Here is a 20,026-nt window from a genome sequence, read left to right as displayed (position 1 = left end):
GATGCTTGCAGACGTAACGGGGCGGGCCCGAAAAGGGGGCCATCGAAGGCTAAGCAAACAGTGCTGCCGATTAGGCTGCCAACAGAAACGTTCGCTCAATCCGTCGTGGTCAATGGCGAAGAAATGGTTCCCATCGGGCAGTGGCAATATCACCTTCTGATCACCACCGGACAGAACCCGAACCAGTGAGTTCCTATCCTTTGGGCCTCTTGGACTTGGACCACGAACGAAAGCTCAGGCTTCCGGCAGTGCGCATGAGCGTAGCTTTCCAGTGTCTAGCTCGGTTTGAGCACCGAGTGGTCCAGCTGCTCGGCTCTGGTCTGTCCATGGAGGTCCATGTTGCACGATTAGCTGGCAAACAGTGGAATGGTTTGTTTATGCTCCTGGTTACGCGTATTATGGGGCGTAAGGCTTCCGTCGCCCACCCACCCAACAGTAAGGTGAGGTAGAGGCCACCTGGCCGCTGCTAGCGTCAAAACTTTCGACCATCCGGATGCACTTTGTTCTCGGCCGGCACGTACTACCCGGGCGAGAAGAAGGCTGCAATCCGCTTCCTTGGCGTGCTCTCGGCCCATCTGCCGGAACAGAATGGTACTCAAAGATTTATGACAATTTACCGGAAGGGCCCGCTCATCAAAGCGTAAAGTTTTTTGAACTTTTGTCGGTGGTAGCGAAGGTGGAGTTCGTGGTATCTTAAGGTAGGTCGTGGTCTCGAAACGCCTTCTTCTGGGTTAGTGTGTGCCCTAGTTAATCGGTTTGCTGAAGCCCTTTGCTGTGCTGTGGCGCTTTCTGTTAAGGTTTCTCGGTAATCTGGATGAGTTTCACCTGAATTCTGGATGACTCTAAGACGTTGCACCGAGCAAGACGTACTCCTGCTACGGCGTAACACTTAAGACCTTCCCGCGGCTCTCGTGTTTAGGCATTCGACGGCATCTGTGTTTGAATTATTAAAAACTTTTACGTGGAGCGTGGTATCCGGGGACTGTACTGTGTGTGTGTGTACACAACTGCACGGTGTGATGTGCGAGAATTTATTATGACGCTGATCGCGTTACGAAACTAAATGCAATTTAAATTTATACCCTTGCAGTCTCCAAGGTCATTACGGCGCGGGCACGGGCCCGAACAGGATGGCGGAACAGAATGTAACTATATGGCACAGGATAGTTAATAGTCCACATCCGGGAACTTGCATCGCTACAAGATAATCATCTTTCGCCCACCACAAACTATGGCGGAAGACGTGGAGGGTGCACACGAAGCGCCCCGGGACCGGATGGGCCGGAACAGCAGGAAGCAATTATACGCTTTTAGTTCGTTTCCGATAGCGTCACGGATCCAGCGGGCCACTGCACTGTTCATAATGCTCCTCATAATAATGTATGCACTGGGAAACCGGAATCGCAATCATCGCCACCCTGGACGTTGGTCGGATGCCGATCGAGCATAAATCTTGCACAAAATTCGTGCCCGTTCTGTGGCGTGCGGCATTCCGGTTGCTCTCGGTCGCGTGCAGCGTGGATCGCGTTCCTTGCTTTGGTGGATCATATTTTAAACCAAAATCCCAAAAATTCCCCACCGGACTCAGCCCACGAACGGTCGGTAGCCGGTGTTGGCATTTAGATAATGAAGGCTGCCACTGCCACTGACCGCCGTTAGTGCCGTGAATTTGTATTACACTAATTGCCTGGTCCAGAAAGACGCACGCTGGGTATCGGAAACTATTTAAATGTTTGTTATGCTTCTGTATAAAGTTTTGTATAAATTGTTTGATCGCTTTTGGTTCGCTCGAAACCAACAGAAATTAACTTTCGAAACAGTATTGAGGTATATTTGGAGACTCACAAAGAATTTTAGTTTGGTTTTATTTAATGGAATTTGGAACTTATTTAAAAAAGGTTTTTCCGCGAGAAACCAAAGAAGCTCTACATTTTCCAATTCAATAATAACAGTTTTCGTGAAAATACAACATATTTAAAAAAATGTTACAGTGGTGTAGTTAACGTTGGTTAAAAAGATTGACGTACTTTGGTTAAGAGAGAATAAAGATGGACATCCGTTTAACAACCGGACATCAAGAGATCGGACACCGAACAACCGTACTGATGAGTTGTAAAATATATCTGTGCTCTATTGCTATACATAATTTAGTCTATATGAGAATTTGTGTCTAATAAAGTCAGATTCACACACGGGCAGCGAATGAAAATGGTATCCTGTTTATAATCCCACAAAATAAAACGGTACATGAAGAAAAGGGCATTTTTTTACTCCATTTCAGATCATTTCAGTACTGCAGAGCTTCGCATCCAAAGCCATTCAAAATGGTCGTCAAGGGTCCGAAATTGCATTCCCTTCGCTGTACCATGTGCTGCAGCCGGAACACCTGCAGCTCGTTACCTGGCTTCTCGGCACATTATCGTCGTTCATCACATGCCCCACGGCCAATGTTTGGTCTCACGGAAAACTCTCACGTTTGGCCCATTTGGGTGTTGCACCAAAAATATTTCTGCCGGCTTTCCTTTATTTTTCTTCTTGCTGTTATTGTCTGGTCCGAGACGAGGAAATCTTCCTGAATTAATTGCACACGAATGCAAAACTTGGTACGGATAGGCACCGGAAACTTGCCGGAAATACTTTTACACCCGAGCTGCACGGCCAGCCAGAACTTACAACGGTACAGATCTGCCTTACATTTGCGATTGCGAATAGCAGGGCGCAATTCATTACCGGAGCTGGTGCTGGTTAACGTTTTTTGGAAGGTGCAAATGCAGCGTGATGACATGCACCGTATGGAATCCGGGGTCTTCCGGTCCAGCGGGGGAATGCAGAAACAAAGCCACGTTGTCCTTAAATGAGTGCGGACGTCTGGATGGAAAGTGTAGTGCTATTGCTGGGCCGATGCTGCTGCTGCTGCTGTCGTCGCTAGTCCTGAAGCCAGCGGGACGGACCCATCAGAGGATCCAACTTTAACCCGCCACTCTCGTCCGGGTTTGCCCCGTTTACCCCTTCTTTCGTGACAATACTTCCGGTTGGTGCAGCACTCCAGAGAGCGATGACCGTTCCGGGCTTCGTTGTGAAAATGCACGATGCCGGCGGCCGTTGGATGTCCTTTTTTGCTTCCTTTTTCAAGTGCCTGCATGCAACTTACCTGCAGGGCAGAACTTTTCATCGCCCTCCATTTCTCTACCCGCCCCCCCCGTCTCTCTCTCTCACCCTCTCTCTCTATCTCTCTTTTTCTCTCACCCTAGGGAACGCAATGTGCAAATAAATACTTCACAACAAATAAAAAGGACGGCCACCCGGCAAAAGGCCACCCTGCTTTTCTGTGAGATCCTCCAGCCCGATACCGTCCGTCCGACTGGTGCACACCGAGACCCGTGCCGACGACGACGACGACAGTCGCAGTGTTGATTATTTTATTTATGAAACATTCTCACGTAAGTGAAAAACTTAGTTGTACTAATTACGGGCCGTCGGTAGGATCGGTCGGTCTGCCTCGAAACGGGGTAACAACCGGAGCGAACGGCCTATGCTTATCCGGTTCCGGTTCCGGGTGCGCACCTATAGTAGTTTTATGGCGCTATAGAATGAGATTTTGAATTTGCAACGGGGAACGGAGATGGCCAGACTTTGAATAAAGAGCCATGTGGAGCCCGCTTCGTTGGTTCTGCCGGTCGTTCGTGAAGAGTTTGCTCACTGGCTACGTGTTTTCAATGAACGGGTTGTGCACATTGAAGCCAAAGCAAGTGGAGCGGTGTAAAAGCAGGTGTGAAAACATGACTAAAGTTAACGTTGGCAGTTACATCGTCGCCGTCTATTAAAGCGCGCTCACAGGATTTGGGTGGAAAATGAGATGTCTAATAAAAGTCGTCCCAGAACCAGAGAGTTTCAGAATAGCTCCAGGCCTTAGTTTTATTGGCTCGGCATAAAACAAAGAAGATCAGAATGGCACGCGAACAAATCGGATGGTTCGGATGCAAACACACTGTCGCGTGATGTGGATTTGCAGTGAAAGAAGAATAAAAGTTTAGCATTAAAGTTAAGCCACGATGACGGCCAAAGCGAAACAGCGGGGAAAGAGAGAGATAGAGAGATGGAGGTGCGGATCCGCACAAAAAAGGGATAAAATTTGTTAACACTACAAAACTACATCCTAGCTGTTCGAAACTTTGTGATTGCCCTTTTTGTCTCGTCGCGACAGACGTCGCAAGCAGCATTTTTTTCGCGGAACTCAAGTGCGACGTGGAAAAGTTTTGATAATGACATTTTTTGCTTTCCTCCACTTCGTTGTGGAAAAAATGCTGCTGTCCAGCCCAGTCACAAAGTCGATGAAAAAGCACTCTAAAGCGGGTCGCACTCGGCGTTTGGTCCCACGCTGTTTGGCCGGCGTTACGCCAGGCCGGTAGGTCGGCTTGGAGAAAGGTGAAATGTACTGTTTTTTTTTGGGATCAAGCGATGCATTACGGAACCATGGAGTGAAGATAGCAAATAGTTTAAAATACTAAACGCATAGTTTTTACAGTTATCATTTATTTAAGCAGTTATCCCATTTATACGAGGACTTTACGAGGGTCAAGAGGCCTTTACTCGTCCTGAAAACATCATTCATGAAATTTTGCTGTTTTTAAAATTTATCATAAAATCAAATCACTGCACACAGTTTTCGAAACACTTCGCATACTCTTTAGCAACATCTGCTCCGGAACGTGGCATATGCTGGGTTCTGCCAGATGGCTCCTACACCCTCGGGGAGGGCTGCCTTTCCCAAGCAGTTTCAGTTGCCGTTTGCCGTGAGAGAGAAATCCGCAGACCCGGCAAAGGTACGGGGCCAAACAGTCCCCGAGTTGTGGCTTGTAAATGCCGGACACGTAAGTAGTTTGACTGCAACTACTTTTCAAAAAGCGGTTAGTAATGAGGCGTACCGTACCGGTTAACGTGTGTGCCGAGAATGGTAAATGAAGCAGTGCCGGACGTGGTCCTTCCTTCCGAAAATCGGGTTCCGACTGTTGTTGATAGTTGAAAGTCTAAGCGGACAGACCCAGCCAGGTCCGTAGGGAATGGACCAGTGACGATCATTTACGCATCGAATCATCATGCTGGATGAACGTGTGAGACTGAGAGCGACCACAAAGGGCCACACTGTCACCGACAGATGTGGGCTCCGTATCGTATCGATGATGGTTCCGGTGTTGCTTCTGCTGGGCTGGGATGCAAAGCCTTCGTCTTCGTTGCGGGTGCTGGGGTTGAATTTGAGTGGCTTTTTTATGCGAGTGTCACGCTGACCATAAGTGATGTCTGTTCGGCCGGTGAACCGGTAGACCAAGATTTGTTTACCGTACGTGTGGCCTGGCATGGTACAGCGTTCAGACAACAGTGATTGACCTAATCGATAGTCCATAAATCAGTAGCCTCATTGCACGCTCCTTGACTAACCGATACTGAGAGTTTGCCATCCGAACTGGGAGTGTGCTGCTGAGCCTAATTTGGTTAGGTTTACAGTATTTTTCCACCCATCTGCTCGGGCACGGAAACTGTTTCGGCACACACGCATACTAGAAACTAATCAACAAGGATAAGTGTTACTCAGGAAGTAGCTCGGACTTGAGCTGGAGCAGCTCGATTGGTGCAGTATCGACACAACTTGTGCCTTTCCAAAATTGCCAGTGTCTGAACCTGCCGACCATGTGCAGCCGTGCGTCGTTGCGCTTCCGGCACCGAGGCTCCAGAAACTTCCGATGCATCATAACAATGTCTTGTTATTGCTTGTGTGAACTAGTTTCGGGGCTTTTGGGGAACGGGAACAGGATGTCGGAAACGCTATTGCTTTGGGTTGGGGTTCGGCCATCTAAACTCCTCCAGGGCGCTGTGGATCGAGCAATGAACATTGTTTATGTTGCTACAATTGCTCCAAATAGCCTGGACTGCGGCGGGCTGCTGCCAACCTGGCTGCCTGTATACTATTTATTCGACTGCCGGTAGCATCCGGTATCTGTAGGGGATTTGGCGTCGGTTCTCTCCAGCCTGCCAACCAACCAGCTCGTTGCCACCGTTTTGGGACCTAAATAATGCAGACACACACAAACACACCCACCCGGAGTTGCTTCAGTGCTTTCGAGTAATTTATTGCTTTTGGTGCACGTTTTCGTTATAGCTTCAGAGAGAAAACGGAACCCCGAAAAGAGGCTTGGCATTAGCCGGTGTACTCGGAGCGTAGGTGTCCTGTGGGGGGCGGGCTCTGCCAAAAGCGGACGTGCTGCTCGACTCGGCCCGCGGTCCACTATCGAGCAACAACACCTTGACGCATCACGCTAAAATGTGCGAAGCAATACAAGACAGCGCTGCAACCTGCAGCAGCGATCTAAGCTCGGAACTTGGACCTCGGTACGTCCACGTTGTGAAAGAAAATAGCGTACTAACGATAGCTATCCCCCCAGAAACTTGGCATCCGTCGCGCGTGTGTGTGTGTGTGTGTCGTGGCAGAAACTTTCATGAATAATAAACAAATAAATAATACACCGAGCGAGTGAAATGGGGTCCAACATTCTCTAGTCCATTATTTTGGACCCTTGTTTTTCGTCGACCGGGATGCATTTCGGCCACTCACCCAGTCGTAGGGATCCAGGGACGTAGCTGAAGGCTAATTGAAGATGAGGAACGAATCCTCTATTGTTTTTCTTTCCACTCCCAAAGAACTTCGCAAGGATCACTAAAGTATCCAAATCCTTACAAATGCCGCCGACCGGAGATTCCAGTTCAGAGTCGGGGTGGAAATTGCATCACTTGCATGGTGCAACTCTGGCTGCATCCAGACAGCCAACTGGCAAAGATCCCGGTGCCTGCAGCGTACCTTGACTTGCCAATAATGGTGCTCTTTATTTTCATCCCTTCGCCGGTGCCACTTTGGGGCAAACTTTTCCATAACTTCTAGGGTACCTTTTCTTGCCGGTGACGTGGCGTGGGGCGACTTCGTACGTAAACTGTGCAACATGCTCTCGCCGGCACAGGACGAAAACCCGGCTCGCAGGAGGTGCTGGTGGCACGTGGGGTTTATTTGTTGCGCACCGAATGCCACCACCCATGACGGCACTCGCAGCGTAGAACTATGCATCCCAAGCTCTGGGCCTGCAACCTATGTGGTGGAATATGCAACTTTTTTGTCGCTCCCCATTCTTCGGAGCAGAGTTGAGCAAAGTATTGCATTACAGCACAAGTTTTATTAACGTTCAAAAGTAGTTTCGCTAACGGGAGCGATTTACCTTTCGGCCTTTTAGCTCTTCAAAAAATGTGGGGTGAAAACGAGGGAAAATTCTAGAGAAAGCACTCGCGCAGTCGGTTGGATGGCCCGCCGGTTTGTCACCGGCTTTTGCAAAACATTTTACATCAACCTCCGTAATCCTTTCTTCGGCTTTTTATTGGTTCGTCAACTCGGCGGCTGTAAGCCTATTGTCCAAAAGAAATTGTGTAGGTTGTAGTCGTTTTGTGCAATGCTTATCTCGACACAATAAACTGGACCAGCAACGGAAAGTTTGCAAATTAAAATATTTTCAACGATATGGCTAAACCGAAGAAAACGATGTCCTCAATGATAATCTCGTTCAACGGCTATTTAATAAAAACTGCAATGTTTGCATTTGTTAAAGTTGAGCCATTTTATTGCAAATCATGCAATAATTTTGTTTTCTGTTATTCATTATCTTATTAATTATAGTATTAATGGCTTCGTTTTGTTACGCTCCGTGAATACGTAGTGTCTGAAGGCAATATGCCAGATATAATTATTTCACATGACTATCTTTCCAATAAGTAACCAGTAAATCCGATCGAGAATATTTTTATAGATATTAGCAGAATTTTTTTTGAATGTTTCAAGTTTGTACATGTTTCATTTTTTGCGAACAATTTTCCCAGTAAGCCCGCTATGGGAGCAAACCTCATGGTCTAATAACACTAAACAACAATTAACGTGCCTTTCACCAAAGTTAACATTCGCGTTCAAAATGTTGGTGAGCTCACTTAAAAAAATACAAATAAAATCGATGGTAAAACGCAACATTCGCATTCCCGTTGACCCAATGGTTCCACAACGTACGCCGTTGATTTGCCTTTTTCGCGTGAAACGAACGGTTTCATGTTTCGTGTTTTTCGTGCTCCGGGCTTTTGAAATTTAATTTCCACCCAATTGCCTAATAAATTAACGAACACTCCCCCCCCGGAAACCGGCAGAGCCCACGGGTTGAGACCGATGGTTCATAAGACACGACACACAGATGACGTTAATTAGTCGTCCCAAATCGTGCCCTCTGACACGAGCCGGTGCCAGCAGCGAAGGTCCTCGGAAGGACATTTGATGCCGTTCCGTTCTCACGAAAGCCAGCTGCCCCGGGGGCGTTCGCCACCACCAACGACTATTTCGTGAAGGGTTCGAAGTGGCGCTTTTCCAACGACTTGGCCCGCTTGTGTTCCATGCAAACTTCTTAGCGCTTTCTTTTCGGCGCGTGTTTACGATTAATGCACAGAGCGTAAAATTGAACCCAGATCGATCGTTTTCGTTTGATCGATGAAATGGAAATTCTTCAGTCGAGCAAGCAAGAGCGAGAGTGAAATTTCAAACCAAAATTGGCAGCCAAGCACTGGAACCGGTCGGTGTGCAACATTGTGTTCATCAGCAGCGCGCTAGCGCGTAACTGTAAGGTAAATTTAGACGGAAAACCGTGTCGTTGACGTCTTCGAAACGGCAGATCCTAGTTGGAGAAGGAGTGCTCGGGGGCCTGTGGGGCAGAATGGGTGGTAAGTGGCTGAAATAGCGTGTTTCGTTTCAATATCCGTTGGCATCACGTAACTTCCGGCGTTTGTAACATCTTGTGGGCTCCAAAGGGCACGGAATTTAATCAGGAATGCGGACCAACGGTTTTAGGGAAGAGGAACCTCCTCTTGCTCGATGCTGGTCTTTTCTGTGTAATCTGCACAATCCCCCAATGCTGGTCCTGATGGCCCCCGGGTGTTAGTTGACACCGGTTGTAAAACACAGAAAGTGGGGTTATGTCGCCGCCCATGATTTATGGTAGGGTGGTGGAGAAATGGTGCTACGCGCGGAATGCGCGTAAATTAAATGCGTGTCAATGTAATCGATACGCTTCTGAGGCGTTTAATTTCTTCACCTGAGCGTTAACGTTGGCATGTTTCATTTCAAGCCATTCCTCTGTATACTGGCGCATCTTCCTTACTTTGAATTAAAATGTGTCTAGGTCGTGCCGGAGAAAATGTAGAGTCCGCAAGAGCTTAAAACCGATTACGACTGGTGGCTCGGTTGTCGCCCGGACTTTGATGAGCACGAAGATGGCGGTATCGTTCAACTGTTGCCTCCCGAAAATCGCTCGGCTTAGAAGAAGAACTCGCACAAGAGAACGACGACGTCTTTTGACGTGAGAAGCAAAAGATTACCGTTGTTGTACTGTTAATTAAATTGAAATGATAAAATGCCAACTCCCGGGCCTCCGGTAGTATAAACCGTCTCCCATCAACGGTCGGCGGTGGAAGAGTTGGGCCGAGAATCGTTTCTTCCCGAGAGGTCGTAGGCGGAAGTGTTGAAGCCGATTGTAAGTGAACGGGAAGTGCCCCACAGAACACTCAGCCGCGTCTATTGAGTCGTTTATTGTACGCGAACAGTGTTCATCTGCGTCTTTATCAGTGCCGTGGGGTTGTCGACATAATTCTCGGTAGCATTGCTTATGCTGGCTATTGCAGTGTTAGGTGGGTGAGCTTGGTGCCGAACATGGTGGAGTCTGGCCCTTATCAGGTGCGATCGCCACCATCTTGAGCGTCAAACTTTTCATCTTTTATTGTGACACTGTGAGTTGTTGGGCACGATAAGCGGCTTTCCGATAGACGGCGAAGCGCTAGTTAACTTGTGTCTCTCGACGAGGTAAGTTGTTTGGCTTCTGTTCGCCCGGGCAGGGTGTTAGTTTCCCATTTGTGCAGGTCTATAAGGGGTACGTGTTTGGTGTGTTACTTAAGAGTAACGGAAGTGTAATTAAATCAACGGTGAACAGAAAAGTGTAATTGGGTGCAGCTGTTTTAGTTGGAGCTGGAGCTATTGCAAAGCATATTCAATCGTGGGATTTAAGTTTATAGCAGACGGTATTTAGAAGTATTTTTTTGTAATGTTACCCAGTGTTTCAGGCAAGTTTAATAATGACATCCTGTAGAAATCTATACATTCTTAAGCTAGAGGTCAATATATCCTAAGAAATTCTTGTAAACAGCTTCCTATCGCTACAATATACGCGCAAAGTTCAACTAGCCTTTAAGTGGAAGATTAAAAAAATCAAACAAAAGCAACACGAACCGGAAAGTGAGCCGCGAAGAGCAAAAAGCCAAACGTCAACCGAGTTCTGACACGGTGCAAATGGTACTAATTTTGAGCAGATACCGTCGAAACGTCGAATCAATTTTATGTTTTGTAGCCTTGTATAATCTGATCGAACAAGTCCATCACGCTCGATGTGACATCTAAAAGTACTAATTACATTCTCCGTTTTTACCTATGAAATTCAATGTTTCAGCTGTGGTGTTCGCCGGTGCACGTATTGCGTGTTCATTGCTTTTGATGCACCCGAGCTACATCAGTCATTCACTTTGTTGCGGCATTTGTTCGATTCCAGCTTTTTAGTTTCATTCCCTCGACTTAAAAGCAAGCCAAACGATCAGATCAATAAAGAGATAATGGAACACCTACATCAATTTGACCTCTTGGTGACACTTTTCTTTTCTTACCCGACCCCGTTCAAGGCCACCGTGCGCCATGGGCTCTCCATCCCCTAGTGATGGTAGGGGTCGTAAATTGAAGTAGTCATAATTCACGCGAACCTGCGACGAACCGCTTGGTCACTCGAGGGGCGAGTTCCGACGTGTCACTAATTGATAGTGACCATTCCTCCCGCGGGGTCATCACAAACCATGCACAAGACGGTCAGGTCAGTCCATGCAACACGGACAGCCCTGCCTCCATGTTTTGGATGGGCGCGCTCTCGCCCTCCGTTGGCTAAGGCTATAAAAAACGCCGAACGCGTTCGTCCGAAGACATTTGGTAATCGCTTCGAGTGTCGACAGGAGCTCACTTCTGCTGGTGCTGCCACCTTCGGAACGGATCCGGCGTTTTTTGCCGAATTAAGAACCCTCCAGTGATTTATAAGGTAACGCTCTCAGTGTGTTTTTGGTGCGAAATCCGTGTTGAAGTGATAGGAAAGGAAGACGCGTGTCGCTGTCGGGTGCAAACGAAGTGATGTTACCGTAATGTTGCCGTGATCATTGTTCGACATGATTGAAATTGATTTCCCAATCCGGCACGTCGGGCTGATTTCTTTCGAAAGGCGAGCGAAGTTATGTTGCGAATTGCTACATATGTGCAATGCTTGTGCCGTTTGTTGCTTTGCGCTTTGTTAGCTCTTTAGTGATGATACGGGCGCGTATCAGGGTAGAGTAGTCTCGACAATAAGCCGGAGATAATGCAATCAATGATGGGTCAAAAGTGTGTTCTTCGGCCTTGACCGTTTATTGCCACTAGTGTTTTGCTCGGTATGTTTATTGCAGAATACAATGAGAGGCTATTGATTACAGCTGATGATGATTTTTTGAACAATTTTGGCATACAATTAATTGCAGTACAAAGCAAGCAAGGTTTTCGATATAATAAAATACATATTAGGTAGTCTAAAAAGAAATCCATTATTTTTGCGTGTACTTCAAAACTGTTTTTAATACGGTTTCAATTGTTCGATTTTCGTCAAATATGCACCGTTTTGTTGGAAAATTTGTTGTCTTTTTAAAAATACCTTCATAATGCCTCTCTTGTAGAAGGGTTAGTTGTTATTGGCGAAAAACTCAAACAATCCATTTTCACAATCCATTTTTTATCTTACTTTTTCATCACTCGGGAAATTTTGTAATGCGCGAAAAAGGTGTCAATCGCTTAGTGCAAGGTCCGGACTATACGGTGGATGCATTAAAACATCCCAACCAAGCTCCCGGACTTTCTGAGGGGTCACTAAAGACTTGTGTATCATTTCGTTGTCCTGGTGGAACAAAAAACCTCTTCCGTTGGCCGATTCTGGTCGTTTCTGGTCAATTGCTAGCTTCGAACGGTGCAATTATTGACAGTAGAGATCTGAATTTATTGTTTAGCTACACGGAAACGACTCATAATAAACGGTTCCTTTCAAGTCCCACCATATACCCAGTAGAACCTTTCTAAGCAAGAGTCCTGGTTTGAACACCGGTTAAGATGCTTCAACACGCTTAGACTACGACCGATTTCACACAATATTGTCGTAAGTGACCCATTTCTCATCACCAGTACCCATCCGTTTAAGAAATGGGTCGATTTCATTCCATTTGGCAAAAACTGTGCAGATGGAAATTCGAGCCATAATGTTTTTTGGTGTAAATAGGGTTGCGCCTAAACATCGAGCTTCTTCGTGAATCCAGCTTTGCACAAATGGCTTTAAACTGTCTGATGGTTAATCTTTAGCTCCTGGCCGATGCTCTGACTACTAACATGCTGACCAACTTTGTTTATTTCTGTGACTTTTTCGACATTTTCGATGACGTGTCTGCCTGTGCGAGGAGCATCTTTAACATCGAAAATAACTTAAACGGGTCAACGAAATTAAAATTGATCACAACTAACTGTTACACTATCGGGATCATAAGCAACATGCAAAATTTCAGCGGTCTAGCTTGAATTTTCGCCTTTTTCAAAGAAAAATTGTAAAATGTACCGTATTTTCTCTATGGTGACTTCCATTGTTAACACCCTGTAACTCACAAACGAATAGAACAAACAATAAACAGTGAAAGCATTTTTTGAAGTGTAAAGTATCAGCTTTAAAACGAGCCTAAACTTGAAACTGTACGATTGATACTTCACGAGATATCGATCACTAAAGGCATCTACCGTGAAAATAATGGATTTCTTTTTAGACTACCTAATATTTATTCTGCTTGATTGGTCAGAAATTTGCTGTTGGAATCTTTAATCATAAACCATTGATAAATAAGATCACTTTAAAACCCTTGAACTCCATTGATACGATTTCCAAAGCGGGATGCAAGATAATCGAACATAAACGTAAAATTCACTCAACTCAATGAGTTCGCCCATTATGCTGTGCTGTAGAGTAATTAAATAACGTTTGAATGGTTCACTGTAATTACTGTAATAATTTTTGGCGAATGCGGCCACCATTTAAGGGGCTCATTAAAAGCCCCGGCCCGCAAGAGCGGTTCGCCAACAGCCCCTTTTGAATAATTGGTATGCTGGGACCGAACGTTCGGCCTGAGTATTCGTCAATCCACACGCGGCTCGACAGCATTTGCGCTCCGTATGCTGCCACGCAACAGGTACGCCGCATTACTGCCGGTCGCCATATGTTCGCCTTTACATGCCACATCGGTGCGACCGGGCCGGTGGCAAATGGTTGTTTTCCCGGAGGGAAAATGATGCCAACATTATGCCTGTCAGTGCGACGGCCGCCACGGTTTTGTACCGTGCGTGTCTGATGCGAAATAATGGAGCAACCCGGAAATGCCGAAACATGTCTCGACATGCTGCAAGATAGTATCGATGCGAAAGGAGGAGTGAAAACCAGAGGGACGATCTGGCGTGGACCACCAGGCGCCCGCTTTCGCGACGGCCCTAATTGTCCTGTGTTTTTTTTTATTTCTGTCCACCATCGAAGCGAACCAGGAGAGGCACGTTGGCATTCAAACATGGTCCGTTGTCACGATAACGGCAGCCGAAAACTCCTCCGGGAGCGAGTCAGCAAACCCGAGGACCTCGCTATGTGGGTGTGTGTGTGTGTGTGTGGTTGCTGAGCAAACAAAACAAATGTCTAATTATTTCCTTACTTTTGTCGTTTCGACGAATGGCTCATCATTATCTCTCGTCCTGCAAGGCCCGTTCCAGTGGCGTAGAAATTCGTATGTTTGTGTCGTTAACAATTATCTTTCCTTTCGGCCGTCGTCGTTGGCGTTTCGTGCAACGAGCGACATTACTGGACTCGGTAAGACAGACGTTGGGGTGACACGCTGACTATATTCGGGTCATCGTTGACATTAATTAAATAAAACGGAAGCTAAAACTGCTCCAGCCAAGGATGAGGCTGTTGGGGGTGAAGTAGAAGAGACGCCCGAAGAACCATACGCACGAGGCAAGCACTGCCGTTCGCGTATGCGGCTTGGCACACCAACACAGACATCGCGTGACAAGCAAAAAGGGGCTCGTCTCGTGGAGCGCATTTTTTGGTCCGAAAAATAAACAACTGAGCAGCGATCCGGTGGTCGGATGATGCCACGGTTTCATCGCCTGTGAGAGAGCGCGAGAGATAGGTTCGAATCGGAAGTACGGGATTAAAAGACATTTAAGGTGTTCAAGATGTAGAACTTTTGGTAGCTTTTCCGCAATTTACCAAAGTTTTAGTCTACGTATCTCTCGTAGATTTTAATCCTTAAGAAGGTAAGTTGCCTTCCTTCATGACCTACTAAGAAAAATGCCCAGCACTGGTTATCAAGTAACTAAGTCGACTGATGTCATTCCTTACTGTTAATTTGAGCGGGATCAAAATGGAGTTTATATTAAAATTGGAGCTGAATTCCTGTTCCGTTTGGTCATTTGGCGACTCCATAATAAGAAACCAGGACAGTTGGTCGGGCGATCACTAGTGGCCATGGGTTATGGCAACACTGCCTTGGCCGATGTGGTTCACTACTAGACAGAGAGCAGAGAGAAAGCGAGAGTCAACCTGTGGTGGCCGCGAGAGAGCGTAAATACACTTTAAATTGAATCAATTTCGGGGGCGCGCATATACCGAGAAGAGCAGCTGTTGTACCGCGAGCTCGACGCTCTGAGAAGGACTGTAGTCGGCGTATGCGAAATGTGTCTTGCTGCGCGAGTGTTGGTTATGGAACAGACAACACAAGCAGCGTGGCCGGTTTGCTTGTGTCTGGCCACACTAGTGGCACAGTCGTGCGCTGGAACCTCCATGTACTAGAAGAGGTACAGGCCCACGGCCACCCAGGAAAACCCAGGTAGCGGGCACAGATCGATCGTTCTGGTCATTACTTAACTGACGGGAGTCCAAGAAGTCTTGCACTAGAAGCTCCAGGTCATAAATCAGCCTCCTCTGAGAGAAGCTATCGGTGTACCGAAAAATTGTCCGAGAGATCGAGCGTGTGACGGAGAAAGAGAGTGCTCGAGAGAAATTGTGTTTGGTGTGCCGGCTAGTTCCGGTTGGCGTGAGTGAAAAGGCGCATCGAAAGCCGAGCCACCGACGGAACGTGTTCGGCAAGTGAGCGATTGGCGTACTGTGGGCACGGCCAAGAAAACAAGCGCGAAAATCGACTTCCCACCAGAAAGCAACAAGTTTTTGCCGAGTTAGGAAGGGCCTTTGTTTTGGTTTTTCCCAACTGACAGCTGGTAGCTGTTCCGTGTCTCGGTCGGTCGCCTGCTCTTTCCTCGGCTGCTTGGCACACCACTCCATCGCTCGCCGTTGCTGGTGCGCGTGGCGACTGAGTGAGAGTGTGTGGCCGTCACCGTCTTGGTTGCATGTGTGTGGTCAACGTAAACCGGTCAGCGTTTGCATCGGGGCCAGAGTGTTGGTACTGTGTTTTGATAGTTTTTTGACAGAACAAAACCGCCACGAAATCGTCGACACTTTTCCGATACCTCCTGTTGCCGTGTTGCGTGGCGCAAAAAAAAGCGAGACATCCTTCTCCTTGTTTGCGTCGATGGGTGCCTCTGATTGCGCGGTTCCAATCGGAGTTGGCTGTGAAACGGCAGTTGTCTTTTGTGATTGAACAAGTTGTTGCTGTGAGTAAGAGATTTCGGTGTTACCTTTTTGGTGCTCTCCAGGAATCAGGGCAGGAAGTTCAAACCTAGAGGCAAGGGGCCGCGAAGTGAAGGTAACGGAACAAAAATAAATAAAAAAGAAATGTCAGGACCCACTTCGTTAGTCGGAGCGGAAGAGGATGAGCAAACCAATTACGACACACCGGACGAGACCGGCCTTACGAAATCGCAGAAGGTGGCCCTGACGGCCGCGTGGAGTATCGTGAAGAAGGATTTGGTCACGCACGGACGCAACATCTTCGTGATGTAAGTAACCGCCAATCCGAGCCGCGAGGGCCGCGAGTAATCGATGCGATTTGCTTTTCCGTACAGCTTCTTCGAGGAGTACCCGCAGTATCTGGACTACTTTGATTTTTCGGCCTCAGAAACGGTGAGCCCGGATCTGGGCGAAAATCGTTCCCTCCACGCGCACGCGATCAATGTGATGAACTTCATCGGCACCCTGATCGACTACGGGCTGAAGGATCCGACGTTGATGAAGTGTAGCCTGGCGAAGCTCGTCCGGAACCATCGGAGGCGCAACGTGTCGAAGGAGGACGTAGGTGTAAGTATCCTAGGTTGAGTCATCGAGCTGGTATACAGCCATTATATTGGGTTTTGGTTTTGTTGCTAAATTCAGGCCGTCGGAGGTGTCATTATGCGTTATTGTTTGAACGCCCTGGAAGAGCATAAAACGAAGACGCTAGAGGAAGCGTTCGAGGCATTCCTAGGCACCGTAGCGGCTGCATTCGAGTGAGACCAATCGCAGATGTTCGAACCTGGAGTAAGATCATCGTCAGTATCATCGTCAGTATCATCTTCACTGTCATCGATGCCCACCGTTAGCCCATTGTACACCTAGGTGATGGCCAACGAGCACTTGTCGTGTTTCCGAGAAGCTAGACTCGGGGCCTATGCAGCAATAGTGCAGCCATTTTCACTCTCTGCGAACCATTCCAACATGACATGGGCGCTTTTTATGGTCAGAATAGAATAAAATTTTCAGTATCGTATCTTCGTTTGGACTTGTTATCGTTCTTCTTCGGCCGCTAGGGCAAGTTCGACAAAAGTTTTCGAATTGCCGCATTTTGAATGTTTGAACAGCATGAAGTTCGACCAATACCCGTTTAATTTATCGCGAACCTCACAGACCACAGAACTTCTTCTATTAGGCATCACACTCGGGAGGCCGTGGACCTCAATTTGCAGGCTCCACAAAACGGTGGCCTGGTGCTAGGTGCATCGACTGTTCCGCAAAACCCAATCCCGACAAGTCTAATTGAGTTCAATTAAAAGCAATAAAGAAAACTTCGCCTAACGGGACCGATCGATCAGTTCGGGTTCCGGCCAGCAGACCGATGATTAATCTTATCCTTTTCTCTCACCCTGTGGCGACCCTCGTCGATTCGGGTGACTTGAAGCATTCGCCATGTCCTTTGTGGTGCTAAACGGAAACGGAAATACTAGCCGAACGGAGCAACGTTCTACTTCCGCGTAGCCTCGCGTAGGGTCATAAATCGTTCAACACACGGTGTGCCGATACGGACTAGCGGAACCGTTATCCGCTGTACGGTGTCGGATCCGGTTTTGCTTTGAGTAAAGCGGAGCTTTCGCGGATAATTTACTTCCTTTTATCCAAGGGCGAGTATTTTTTATGCCCTTGCACGTCGGGTAGGAACGTAGCTTGTGTGTGTATGTTGTTCCATTTGGGCGAGCCCATCACGTACACCGTGGACCGATCGATCCGTGCGATTCCCCCGTTAAATGATATCCGAAGCTCACACTTTCCGCTGTTCCGCTTCTTTTTTCTGATGCAATACATTTCCTCGATATCTTCGGAAGTCCTTGGAGGTTTCAGTGGGATCCCTATTGTTCATCGTCACTGATAGAGACCGTTTTCTTCGCGGTTTGGATCGCCATTGTTCCAACACCTCAACGACGCGCGGGTTACAAACCGGCGGAAACGGAAGTGAAATATTTCATTCACATCAACCCTTAGCAACATGTAATAGAAAGAACAGTTCTTCCTACTCTTCAGGTTATATATCCGGGTCTTGGGTAGAGCGTCCCATCGGTCCCAGAAGTCCAGTCACGGTCCTTCCGCGAAAATGGGGGCGCCTGGTGGGTTTCATAAATAAGTGTTTTCTACCCGTAACACGAGCGCCCAAAGAAAATGATAAGAATTTGCAGTAAATCAACGAAGTGCCGCCGCTTGGCACACTGCCAGTGACGTTCAGTGAGCTGGGGACGAAGTTGTTTTGTGAGCATTCCAAAAACAGTCACATCACCACCGTCGTCGTAATCTAAATTACGAGTAATGCCGCTTCTTAGACGGCAACTGCCAAGCATCGGAAGTGTTCACAACGGTTTTGTGCATAGTTATGAGCCGACTTTATGGGTTAGTGGACTTAGTATTTGTTGCTCGCCATCTTCCAAACCAAACCAGTTTTACAAATACTCATGCAAGAACCAAAAAGGGCTTACGTTTCTGTCAACTGGATGTCTCTGTTTAAATGTTTTACTCCCTCCCAGATTTGTTTGTTCAACTACTTGCTAAGTGGCGATGGGTCGTGAAGCAGAAAAGCTCCACAAAGCTTCCGACCGAGTATTAAAGAGAGGCAGTGAGAGGAAGAGAGAGCGGAAGTAAGGAAAGTTAGTGCAAGCCCTTTCTTTTACTCTTACGGGAGAAACCGAATCTTGAACTTCCTCCGTGTATCAGAAGGTTTTTGGTGAATAATGGCAGCCCTTTCTGGTGGTGCCATTAGTTCGAGTACTGGCCCTGCTTCTGCACATGATGGATCAGCAGCGTTCGGCTGGTTTGAGGTGCACAAACTGTGGTGCGATAATGCTTACAGCTAAGTTGCTGATCCGGTTTCAGTTCTCCTTCCTGGAAACTGAACCCCTTCCAGACGATGATGAGTGAGTGTGGTAGCCATTTTTCCTCAACACATTGTACCGTTTTCGGTGCGGCCATGTTTATTTTTTGTTTGTTCATTGGACCGATTATGAGGGACCAAAGTCATGTACAGACCGCGTGACTAGTCTGAAAGCTTTACGTTTTCCTAGGTGTTGTGTGGAGTTGGACAAGTAGTTGTTGCAAAAGAGTGAAGCCAAAGTAAACTCTGGGAAACCGATTATAAACAATTGTTACCACTGCAAAGAAGAGAGATCCTCGGTCATCTATCATGTCCATCCGTTGCTTTGCAAAAGCTCGTTGTACTTCAATACGGACGTAACTTGATTTTGTGTTTCTTTGTGCATGTCTTTGGTTGTTAATTTAGCAGCAATTTTTCAGATGTTACTCTAGGATTACGTGGGAAACTTCAAGCTAATTTTAAAATCAAGAGACCGCTGAATTCCATTTCTCCTTTCCACGGTTCGGTAAGTATGAAAATAATTTTAATTTTATCAATATTGTTTAACAGTTACGGAAGATTTCTCTTCACCTAATCTAGTGAATATTTTACGTGTGGAAACTCAAATGACACTCAATCCGCGTAACGGCTTGATGCCGGCAACTCCGCATACGAATCGAACATGAAATCACAACTTCTCTCACCAACTTTGAAACAAACGGTTGCCGACGAAACTTTGACAGCAATGGAAACTATATTTCACGTTCAAACTATCCCGGTCGTAATCCAGTGCACAGGGCAGAAGTTCTCATTATCTTACCGTGGAATAATGCATGATTGTTCCGAACAAAGTTTCCCCGATAAATAGGTGCACTTGCCGGTGCGTGTTTCCCACCTTGGCACATTTATTTTTCTACTTCATTTGCCCGGTTGCCGTTGCTTATTTATCCTGCACCGCATTTATCTAAAGAAACGCTTCGTTCGAAAACTCTTAAACTAACGCGAATAATTTATGGCCGTCTGCTGCCGTCTCACCCTCGGGGAAGCTCGAGGAAGGGGCCCGTATCGATGACAAAAAGTTCATTTTCACCTTTCCCAACTCACCGGGTTATAATTGTAGGAACGATACTGCGGTGCTGCGGCCTAGCACTTTTCACCGCGAAGCGCTGCGTCTTTCGATTTGGCGAAGCGTTGCAATTTTCATTAATCATTTCTATGTCGTCTAGTTTGTACGGAAATGACTGTAAGACTAAGCATCGAAATTGAACCAGAGAAAGGCCCCTAA

At 47.0% G+C, this 20,026-nt stretch overlaps 1 protein-coding gene across 3 annotated transcripts; it reads left to right on the top strand.

The window, feature by feature from the left end:
* The first annotated feature begins 9,784 nt into the window (after positions 1–9,784).
* LOC128277352 (uncharacterized) lies at positions 9,785–16,831 on the top strand. 3 transcript variants are annotated; one of them, XM_053015802.1, is made up of 4 exons: positions 9,785–9,925; positions 15,911–16,153; positions 16,220–16,451; positions 16,527–16,831. In XM_053015802.1, exons 2-4 carry the CDS (start codon positions 15,990–15,992, stop codon positions 16,641–16,643), a joined length of 513 nt encoding a protein of 170 aa, XP_052871762.1. In that variant the 5' UTR covers positions 9,785–9,925; positions 15,911–15,989; the 3' UTR covers positions 16,644–16,831. The 3 variants fall into 3 exon arrangements, with proteins under 3 accessions (XP_052871762.1, XP_052871759.1, XP_052871761.1); XM_053015799.1 differs by lacking the exon at positions 9,785–9,925 and adding an exon at positions 15,521–15,657; XM_053015801.1 differs by lacking the exon at positions 9,785–9,925 and having other exon boundaries at positions 15,590–16,153.
* Positions 16,832–20,026: the final 3,195 nt, after the last annotated feature.

Source organism: Anopheles cruzii, chromosome 2 (genome assembly GCF_943734635.1).
Source record: "Anopheles cruzii chromosome 2, idAnoCruzAS_RS32_06, whole genome shotgun sequence".
In the NCBI taxonomy this organism is placed as follows: Eukaryota; Metazoa; Arthropoda; class Insecta; order Diptera; family Culicidae; genus Anopheles; species Anopheles cruzii.
The sequence above is the reverse complement of the archived record's forward strand: the minus strand, read 5'-3'. Positions and strand labels throughout refer to the sequence as shown.

What these genes read in the sequence shown, in the direction of transcription:
- LOC128277352 (XM_053015799.1), top strand. Translation starts at nt 15,605, where the DNA reads ATGTGTGTGGTCAACGTAAACCGGTCAGCGTTTGCATCGGGGCCAGAG. An exon ending in GGACGCAACATCTTCGTGAT is followed by an intron (nt 16,154 to 16,219) that starts GTAAGTAACCGC and finishes TTTTCCGTACAG; the next exon opens with CTTCTTCGAGGAGTACCCGC. An exon ending in TGTCGAAGGAGGACGTAGGT is followed by an intron (nt 16,452 to 16,526) that starts GTAAGTATCCTA and finishes TGCTAAATTCAG; the next exon opens with GCCGTCGGAGGTGTCATTAT.